Source organism: Pyricularia pennisetigena, chromosome 2, assembly GCF_004337985.1.
Source record: "Pyricularia pennisetigena strain Br36 chromosome 2, whole genome shotgun sequence".
Classification (NCBI taxonomy): domain Eukaryota; kingdom Fungi; phylum Ascomycota; class Sordariomycetes; order Magnaporthales; family Pyriculariaceae; genus Pyricularia; species Pyricularia pennisetigena.
Genome location: NC_043741.1, coordinates 1,409,364 through 1,419,556, shown reverse-complemented (window position 1 = coordinate 1,419,556; position 10,193 = coordinate 1,409,364). Strand labels below are relative to the sequence as shown.

The 10,193-nt window shown below is 49.9% G+C and overlaps 4 protein-coding genes across 4 annotated transcripts in view; 2 read left to right on the top strand and 2 right to left on the bottom strand.

The window, feature by feature from the left end:
* Positions 1–1,539: 1,539 nt before the first annotated feature.
* Positions 1,540–2,133, bottom strand: PpBr36_00362 (uncharacterized protein; the record flags this gene model as incomplete). The annotated part of the gene is made up of 3 exons (XM_029887555.1): positions 1,540–1,728; positions 1,837–1,891; positions 2,093–2,133. Coding segments are annotated over 3 exons (285 nt in total), but the record flags the coding sequence as incomplete, so codon positions are not given.
* A 3,559-nt stretch (positions 2,134–5,692) lies between these two features.
* Positions 5,693–8,492, top strand: PpBr36_00361 (uncharacterized protein; the record flags this gene model as incomplete). The annotated part of the gene is made up of 3 exons (XM_029887554.1): positions 5,693–7,403; positions 7,506–7,755; positions 7,847–8,492. 3 exons carry the CDS (start codon positions 5,693–5,695, stop codon positions 8,490–8,492), a joined length of 2,607 nt encoding a protein of 868 aa, XP_029751750.1.
* Positions 8,493–9,254: 762 nt separating this feature from the next.
* PpBr36_00359 (uncharacterized protein) overlaps positions 9,255–10,193 on the top strand; it is a gene marked incomplete at both ends in the record, with an annotated part of 2,006 nt that continues 1,067 nt past the window's right edge. The window contains 2 exons of the mRNA XM_029887552.1: positions 9,255–9,343; positions 9,742–10,090. Of these exons, the coding sequence (XP_029750729.1) occupies positions 9,255–9,343; positions 9,742–10,090 (438 nt within the window). The remainder of the gene's footprint in view (positions 9,344–9,741; positions 10,091–10,193) is intronic.
* The window catches only part of PpBr36_00360 (uncharacterized protein), a gene marked incomplete at both ends in the record, with an annotated part of 1,234 nt that continues 765 nt past the window's right edge, over positions 9,725–10,193 (bottom strand). Inside the window, one exon of the mRNA XM_029887553.1 lies at positions 9,725–10,151. Within this exon, the coding sequence (XP_029751751.1) occupies positions 9,725–10,151 (427 nt within the window). The remainder of the gene's footprint in view (positions 10,152–10,193) is intronic.

Genomic DNA, 10,193 nt, shown 5'->3' with positions numbered 1-10,193 from the left:
TTTTTTTGTTTTTTTTTTTTTTTTTTTTTTTTTTTTTTTTCTAGCCGTTGGGGAGCATGGGACGGAGAGCGAGGGAGGGCACCTTGAGACATGAGTAGTTTAGCTGTAAGAGACACACAGGCAGACAGGCACACAGACACAAAAAAAAAAAAAAAGACTTTCCCCATTCTTCTAAGAGAGGCGCCATCGTCATGTCATTCCACTTATTTTTCGTTTTCCCAGCTCCGCCCGCCACCGCCCTTCCGTGCGGCCTCCCCTCCGGTGATGATCAGCTTTTGATGAAAGAATAAAATAAATAAAAGACGGAGAAGAAGATAATGCAGCGAACGAGTTTTGTGTCGAACCTGAGCTGGAAAGCTATGCTAGCAGGGCATACCCCAGCTGTAAAAAGATACTTTGGTAGATAATAGCTTGCTCTCCAAAGAAGGCAACTTCGCATATTGAAAGGGGGTGGGGAAGAGACGCTGGGAAAACAAAATACATTTGGTTGATTGGGGGGGAAACGACTCACTCGACCGGACCCAACCAACTTTTTAGGCTCCATGCCCTGAGGGGAAAGCCTGGGCCCTTGGCCGATCAGCCCTCAACCTCCGCCGGCGCTGCCCTGGTTCTGGTGCGGTGGTGCCGCATGGACATCAATCACAAGGCCATGAAAGAAAAGACCCAAACCCAAATAGACAAGAGTCGTCCTGAGCGGGTTTTGCCCTGTCTATATTTTGTTTTTACTTTGTTTTATTCTGCTTGTTGGTCCACAATTTTTTTTTCTTTTTTCTTCTGTATTTTCCACGGTTCGGCTCTGCCGCATTTAGGGGCGAGAGAAAAGAGGGGAGAAGCTCCGCTCGTAGACAAAACAAAATAAATAAAGATTGCATCTTCAGCAGGGGAAAAAGACGACAAAACCCGGGCACCTCCGACATGAGTATAATGAAAGCAAGATCCCTGGAAAGAAGTGCGTCCAGCTTTCTTGAACAGTCCGCCTCTCCGCCGCTTTTTCTCCACGGGCATGAATTGAACTGCAACCTCCCACCCCGAATGGGGTCCCCATGTCTCTTACTCTCCCTTCCTCCATTTTATCGATTGAGTCGGGCCATATTTTTTTTTTTTTTTTTTTTTTTTTTTTTTTTTTTTTTTTTTTTTTTTTAGGTGGTCGAGAATTTTATTTTGCGAGCCCGAGATCGAACCAATCGGCGCAAGTAAGCGTAGGTGGCTGATGTTGAGTTTTGCTGGTCAAAAGTGATTTGACGATGGATGCAGTGCTTTGGAAGAAAAAAAAAAGTATCTTGTTGACGTTGGCGATCGAATGGTGACAACACAACCAGCAGCCACTGCATTTGAGAATGGGTCGCCTATGTACGGATACGTATGTGTGTATCAAGGTCGTAGGCAGACTTGGTACTGGAGAAAGGCCAGGCAAGGTACAACAGGTAGGCTAAGTATGTACGGAGTATGTACGGCCAACCCGGGGGCGAGGCCATTCATTATTCGGTGGACCAACGAATACGAAAAGTCGGGATGACTTGTGCCCGAACCATACAGTACCTACCTACCCACGCATGCTGCATCAGAAGAGCTAGGACTTGGTGCATCCTTTGACAAGTAACACGAGTTTGAAATTTGACACCTCGCCCCGAGGCGGGTGGTGGACGGCGGGCGCCTCTTGACCTCAAAAGGCAAGAATGTGGGTAATGTAGTCGCATAAGTCACATTAGGTCGATGCCCAAGATACGCCTACCACGGGTAGTTAGTTGAGTGTAGACTGGACGGGCTTCTTTAGTTGGGTGCAGTTTGAGCTAAAGTGCGGGGAACGCAAAGACCAGATTTGACTGACTGACTGACTACTTCGCCCAGACGCCTCGTTACCCGGATCAGCAGGATCTTCAGATATGGATGGCTACTTAACGTAGTTAGCTAACTTCCAATACTGTACAGTAAGTACAAGTAAAGTAAGTAGCTGCGGTACAGAACAGTAGCTCACTACCTCGTACCCAGCAACTGCGGATGGGGAGATTCATTTGCCGACGAATCCGATGAACAGTCGTCGTCGGCTTTTCGTTTATGCTGTAATCGTAATCACAGTACGTACAATAATTACCCAAGGGCGACCTTAAGCTCTGTCCGTGGCACTGCGTTGAAAACTGAAGCAAGGGTACTCTGTCATCTTGGTTTTGTTTGTAATTGTGAACCGCACCGACAGACTTTTTTTTTGTCGCCTCTAGACGGGCTAATCTCTTGACTTTCTTTTGGCTTTTATTCGCCTTTGTCCTCGTGGGCAGGCAAATCCTTCAGTTTGACGGGTAAAGAACCACCGCTGGCCAGAGCCAAAATTCCAACAAAACACCCATGACCTAGGGAGGAAAAAAAAAAAGGACGATGGAAGGGCCATTCATTCTACTGCACTGTACTGCACCGCACCGCACCAACCAGCCGAGAGCTGACTCGGCACACTCCTAGCTTGGCAACAACCTCGTGCTCGCATCACATCACTTCAAAACCCACAGGCCAACTTTGTTGCGGGCTTGCGGATCGTGCGGCAACACGTACTACAAGCGAGGACGGTACAGTACAGAGCGCTCAATCGTTTTATTTATTTATTTATTTATTTATTATTATTTTTCTTTCCTTCTTCGGACGCCCCCCCAAAAAAATCTCGAAACGAAACCGGATCTGCTGGTGTGAAAGAAAAAGAGCGGTGTTGGCTTGACAAGCATAAGTGATTGAATGACTGGTTTTATTTGTCTTGTAATAGGTGATGATAGGCCAGGAAATCAGAGTGCAAGGCGGACTTTTTGTTTGAGTGAGTGCTGACTTGACTCACTGAATGGGCTCGATCACATCAGACCCAAACCAAAACCAATTGACCTCCAGCTGGCGGTGGACGGGTTTCCATTTTCGGCCAAGATTACACCCCCAACCGATGACCGAGTTGACGACTGGGAAAAAAAAAAAAAAAAGAAATTGCCGACTATTTTTTTTCGGTGAGAGTTGCGATCAGGCGAATCTTGCACCAAGTCAGGTTTTTTTCTCTCGTCCACCTCTCGCTCGTCCAAATCAAAGATAGAAGACAAAAGGTAGAAATGCCACCGTTCCGTGGTAATTTTGTGGCGTCGATGAGCTTCTTTCAGTTCGTCCGTTTGTTTGTCCTTCCATAAGCGGCATCGCAGCTCTCGCCTAATTAGGTAAGTACATGGATACATGTAATAGAGTATAGTACAGTAAGTACAGCACGTACCTGTGCATTAGCTCCCCTTTTTCGTACACCAACCTTTGGATCATGCCAATTCGATGTTTGTCGAATTGTGAGATTACAGCTGGGCGATATTAATTGACCTCGCCAGATAAGCGACAATAAACACATAAATTATAGATGGTTTTTGATGGTTGAGGGTAGCCTGGCCACCGAGACATGTATGGAAGGAAGCAGGGTTGATTGATGTTTGGGTTCCTCACCCTGTACCATACCGATAGTCGGACTTACCCACTAGGGAGGTATACTGTGAGTCTATAATAGCAAGCAAGCTTGCCGACTAAGTTACTAACCGGATGGATATTTTGTTCATGGGAATTAATTTATGCTGGTCAATACGGTCGGGCTGTGAGAATTTAAACTAACACAAATTTTTTTTTTAAAAAAAAAATCAAATTCTGCTCTTCATTTCGTCCCTTTCTTCAACCCTTCCTTTTGCTTCTCGATTCTTTACTTTCATTGCTTTTCTTCTTCGATGAACCAAGCCGATCCACTGTGTTGGGACGTCCAAGAGGATAATCAACTAACAACTGACAAAAAACCACAAAACTTGGCTTGGCATCGCATTGGTAGGAAACTGGGATTGATTAATTGGATCGAATGCAACCTAAGGGACGGAAGGGAAAGGCCCTCCCCCACTCGCCTCGGCTTGAGAATCGTTTGGGACTTGACTTGGGAATTTGTTTGCTGCTTGACTTCGCTTATTGTCAGCACGGCCGCCCGCTGGACCTGGGCCATTTTTCTTTGGCTCTGTGCAGCTTGTCCCAGTCGGTGCAGTCTGTCTTTCATGCTTGTATGGTCTGGTCTCCATCCATCATCCATCCATGCCATGTCCGTCTCTCTCCCCCACAAGAGTCCAGCCAAGTCCAAAAGGCAAAAGAAGACAAATAGATGCTGTAGCATAAAAACGGAGAGAAAACCAAAGAAGAAAAAAAAAACAAAAAACAGGGCAAGCAAGTCAAGGTACTTGTTTATCATGGCACTTGCCAACCTTGCTGTCAGCAATTGAATAGCAGCAATTGAATAGCAGCAATTGTTTCTGGTCTTAGATCCAGCAGTACCGTACCTAGCTAGACCTGACTGAACACACCCCCAGGGCTGGGCTCGGCAGACACCCTGGTCGTTGAGGTCACTCAGGCCCGAAACCCCTCCATTTAGTCGTGTGTCTAACTTACTTACCCTGACCTGACACCGCTACCTTACCTACCTACCTTGCCTTGCCTTGCCTTACCTTAGTTTAGGTACGCTTCTTCGGCAACTCTTTTTAAGAAGCGTCTTGCCTGCTTGCTTGCTTTGCTCGCCCGCCTGTCCGCCCGCCGCCCGCCCGCTTTCCTGTTACTGGCGCCTCCACTCCCTCCCTCCTCCCTCCTTTCCGAAACAAAAGCGCCTCGTTCCCTTTCCTGCTCCGTCCAACCTCTGACACTTTTCTTCCTCTCATTCTCTCTCTTTTCTCTTTCGGATGCGATCATTCTGATCACTCAGCAAACTGGTAGGAAGACCATCCTGTGCTAGAATTTATTTGCAAAACTTCTTTGTTAACCCTTGTGTCTGCCTCTTTGCAAACCAGCCCGCGAAGCTACTTTATTCAACCCGAATTTAAACCGACCGCCGACTTACACAACGCTGTCGTCACTCGTCCTTCCAGGTGCTCAGCCCCACTTAACTCCGCTGTTACTTGGACCAGACAAACAAGCGAAACCGGCATCGGCAGTAGGCCGACAGACCTTCGATCAAACAGACAGATAGTTATTCGTGGAACGACCGAACGGTACCGAAAGCAAGGAACCAGATGATTTTCAAAGTCGAAGGGAACCCTTCACAGAGTTAGAGAAGAAGAAAAAGTAGATTGGGATCGCATGAGTTTGGAGAGACAGGCCCACTGGGGAGAAGGCCAGCATCAAGAACAGCGAACCCCCCCAACCGCAAGGACCAAGTTGAAAGGGGGAAATAAGAGGCAAAATAACCCAAGCCGATAGCTTTGGATTGGACAGGAGGCGGAGAAGGAGACGGAGATTTTGAGCAGGACCGGCGACCTGATTACGACTCCAAAGGACGATCCCGATAACAAGGCCTCAATTTAACGGTGCATGAGCAACCGACAAAAGAATTTTGGGTGGTTTGGCTCGGGAATCTGGCCTTGTTTCTGCCCTATCTTTTGACCTCTTTCTTTCCCTCTTGTTTCTCTCTTGTCATCTTTACGTGCTCTTTGAGAGCAGGGTGGGGTGGATCAAAGCAAGGCAAGACGATTTTTGGCCGACATCCTACCGTGACTTAGATCCGAACTAGTCTGGTGGAGGCCCGTACACAGACGGCGGTTCGCTGCGTTTGTTGGGCAGGTTGCACCCAAACCGAGGAACGCAACTCAAGCCGAACCAGACCAAACCAGACCAAACCAAACCAAAGCAGATTTGTTGCTACTAACTTGGGTATCAGCTTCCTCTTCTCTCGATGGCTTCCTCACAGACCGACGACATGCAATGGGCACCGTCCCCCGTGCATCACTTTGATCGGCTGCCGTCGATGGACGTGGATTACGGAACGCATCGCAACAGTCACATGCAGGGCGATTCTAATTTTGCCAGCACCGGCCTGCAACACCCTCCAATTTCCACAAACTCTTCTGGGAGTGGTGGCGGCGGCTGTCCATATGCACAAAACAGCTTACGGTTTACCCGCTCCCAAGCTCCTCCTCTAATCAGCAGCAGCAGCAACAGCAACAGCAACAGCAGCGGCAGCGGCAGCAGCAGTAGCAGTAGCTCTACTACCGCCGCCACTGCCGCCGCCACCACAAACACAACCCAAACCCAGCAGCAGAGTTCTAACCTGGATTTTCTCTGCCGGCCGTCCTCGCTGTTCGGCGGTAGCAACGTCAGGAACTCGCCGCTACCGGATCCATTGGGCCTATCGTATCGGGTACATGTGCCTTCCAATCTAGGCAACTCATCTGCCAACAGCAGTGCCTCCAACAATTCCAACAGCAACAACAGCAGCAATACTCCATACGATCCGGTGCACCATTCTTTGTCGTCTCCGTCCAGATTGACACAACAACAGCAGCAGCAGCAACAGCAACAACCGCCACCACCACCAACACAGCAGCAACCGCAACAACAACCAAACAACCCACATACGCACAATCACCATCCCCACTACGACCGTCATCAAGTGGTCCTCCCAAATCATCCATCAACCTTCTCCTGGGGTGCACGATCCTCGCTACCTCCTCACCCTCGGAGCGGTAGCATGCCGGGCGTTTTTTGTCCCCCACAGCTGCCACCACCACCTCCTCCTTTGACATCCGATCCTTGGACCTCAGGAAGTATCGGTCGAGGCAACTCACTCGGCCACCCATACCAGCACATGCTACCTCAAGCAAGTCACTACATGTCGACGCCAAATCAAGCACATTTTTGGCACCAGCAAGGTCCTCAATCACAACGCGCCGTACATTTCAGTCCGCCCTCAAACTCCTCCAGAGCACCGTTGACTTTGGCTTCTCTTCCACCTCTGGCACCCCGCAACATGGCCTCCAATTCCGCAGGCTCAAGCAGCACTGCCGGCGATGCCACCTCTACTGCACCACATATGTATGCCTCCCCCGTCTCGTCGCCGTCGTCATCCATCTCGAGCATCGCTACCAGCCCACAATCGAGAGACCTACGTGACCTACGACAAGCTCCGCGGGACCAAACACCGGATGTTCAAGGCATGGCCCAACAGTCGCAGTCCGCAGATCGCGAATCAACGGCAAATGGTACAGATGCTCCAGTGACCGCAGGTTCTCCGCAGAGAAGGGCTAGACCCGAGTCTGGGGTTTCCAACAGCAGCCCGGTTCTGGGCCCGCCCCAAGGTGCGCTGGCCGAAGAAGAGGAGCATTTGGACATGCTAATGTCGGATGAGGATCACGACTATAGCGATGGGGATTCGAACGATTCACACCTCCAAGATATGTACGTGCAACAGCTGGGCGCCACCGCCGCGATGGCCCAGGCCAATCGAGAGGCGGGCCGTAGAGAGGAGTTAGAGGCTCGTCGTGAGGAGCGTATTCGTCAGCAGCAGCTTTTCCGAGGAGCCATGACGAACAAGAGGATAGCTTCCAGGTCGGCAATTTCTTCGATGGAGAGCGTGGATATTGCTAGCCTTCCCGAGCTGGAGCGCAGTAAGTAGTCTGCTTTACTAGTGCCCCATATTCACCTTCCATCGAGCGGCACCACCACATCTCAGGAGGTTCTTTGTATGCAGTCTGCTAACCCATCAAAAGCTTGCGTCATTTGCTACAACGACTTTGGCGTTCCATCTCCCGAGGGGATAAGCGAGGCTCCACTGAGACTGCCCAAATGCAAGCACGTCTTTGGAGATCACTGCATCAAGAAGTGGTTACAGGATTCAGACACTTGCCCGTACTGCAGGGACAAGCTACCATCGGAGTCCGTGGTTAGCGTCAACAACCGGTCACTCAATGCCTATCTGGGCATGAACGGCGGTTCCCCTGATCCCTCCTGGTTCCAGAGGTAGGCTTGCCATCTTGCACGGTTCAGGTGCATCACTGCACCCTAGTGATTGTTTGGTCATGCACTCTGACTGACAAGCGTTTACCCATAGCGACCATGAGGCCGTGAACTTGACCCACGACGCATTCGTGAGGTTATACGGCCGCCAAATCGTCTCTAACAACTCACCAGCAGCTTCCAGGCCTGCAGTCATATCCAACAGGCGACCACCACCGCCTGAAGAGCAAGCAGAGCTACGCCATCGACGCAGGTCTCGCTATGCCGCACCCGTCAACAATCGGAGGGGGCAAGCCATTTTGTCTGGGCACATCGGCGAGCCGAACGCAAGCGGCACGCGCAACGAGATTCCACGGTCGAATTCTCTATCCGGGGCTTCTGATCCGTCGGCATCACAGCGTCCAATGTCGGCTCTTCATTCTATGAACCACATCCCACAAGAGTGGCAAAGACTTCACTACAGCCCTGCAAGGTCTTCATCCTCAAACACGGCGACAGGGGGCCAGATGTCAACTTCCCAGTCCACCGAGGCTGGGGCTATTTCCAGTGATGGGAATCCAAGCGGTTCGGCCAGCGGCTTGGGTGCTCCCGAACCCACGTCAGACGAGGCATATTTTGGATCTGGAGGCCCATTTTCTCAGCAACTGCCTCAGCTGCCTAGGCTGGACATTCGTGGGCTTGTTGGTTCAAGCTCTGTCAGTCCGGCTTACCAGTTCTGGGATGTAAATGGGACACGATAGACGACTGGTCATGTACCGACGGCTGGACCAATAAGCAACACGAAGAGCGCATGACGATGACTCTGAATGCAACGGACGAGGTGATTTTGGCGATGCCAAGGGAAGCAAGTCAAAGCATATTTCAGCCAATTCAGGGGGGTTGACTTTGATTTTACCCTTTCCTTTTCCTTTTCGATTTCGGAGTTAACTTTGCATTTTTCCAGCACACCAAGGAGTTTATTTGTCGGGGTATGGTGTTACGGTTAACCGTCTTGGCATCTTTCTTTGGCTTGGGCGTTTCACTTTTATCGCATAGACTTTCTGACACGGATGCCACATGATTTCTTTTTTAGTTCATTTCGTCTCTTTTTTTTATTTTTTATTTTATTTTTTTTTACACCCCTTATTTTATTCTCTTTCTCTCACAGTTTCCCGACGAGATTGTTACGCATGTATAGGGACTGGGCTAGGTACTGCATCAAGTCAAGGTTTTTTTTACGAGCTATATCAGTGCTGCATCATCTGGCCTTTCTCGGCGACCGTTGTAGGCATTTGTTTTTATTTGGATGCATGACAAACCCACTCTTTGCCTGGTAAATATTCAGAGTTAGCCAGTCTTTTAATTAGTAGTAATATGAGTGCAACCGCACAGGTCGAAACCCTATACTGGGGCAGACCATTTTCATCTCACTTATCAGAGTAAAATTGATTGTTGTGCGAGTTCTGCAGGAAATGGTGCCAATAACCTTCAGTATACGAGGGTGAAGGCCCTGTCTGGAACAAATGAACGACCAGGGGTTCGTTTTTAGTGGGCCGGATTTCGAGAAGAATGGTACAATGCTAGTCGTGTATCCTACCAAAGTTTACAATATGTAAGGGTTGGAACACGGTGCCGATCTCTACTTCTCCAAAGCACCTGATAAAATATTACTGTAGTAGTATCCTGACAAGGCCTTTAGACATTGAGCCAGTAAGATTTTTTTTTTTTTTTTTAGTTGTTGTTGTCGTTGTCGTATGTATAGTTTTTTTCATCCAGGCACCAAGCCAACCCTCACATGCAAGCGAGCCTGCTGGGCAGTGTAGAAGAAAGGGGAAGCGTCCCCTCAGAATAAAACAACAAACTTTGTTTTCTTTTGGGCAAGTTTGGAGCGGCACAAAAAAAAAAAAAAAAAAAAAAAAAAAAAAAAAAAAAAAACACACCCACACCCCAGGCCGCGTCTGATTCATCCCTCTCCACCTTTGATTTATTTTGTTCAGATCTTGGCCCTAGCCCCCTTGGCACGGGCGACCATGTCCCAGGCGACGTCGGCCATGGCGCCCCTGGCGTCGGCGTAGGTGGCGGCCTGTTCGCTGCTGGCCTGCCGGACGGCGACGCGGGCGGCGATGCCCTGGGCGACGGCGGCGCCGCGGAACACGTTGAAGGCCTGCGCCCAGCGGAGCTCGGGCTCCATGCTGGCGGGCGTCGGCCACCAGTCCCGAAACGCCTGGCGGTAGAGCTCGGCGGCCTCCTCGCGCGTCGGGAGGCCCGGCGTCGCGCCCGGTCGGAAGCCCGCGTTCGACGGCAGCGCCTTGGGATCACCCTGCCCTGCTGCTGTCCCGGCTGGCTGCTCGGCCGTTACGTATGGGTAAAGGAGGTTGGCGAGGTCTGAGAGCGGGTGGCCTACTGTTGACATTTCCCAACTGTTTTTTTTTTTTTTTTTTTTTTTTTTTTTTTTTTTTTTT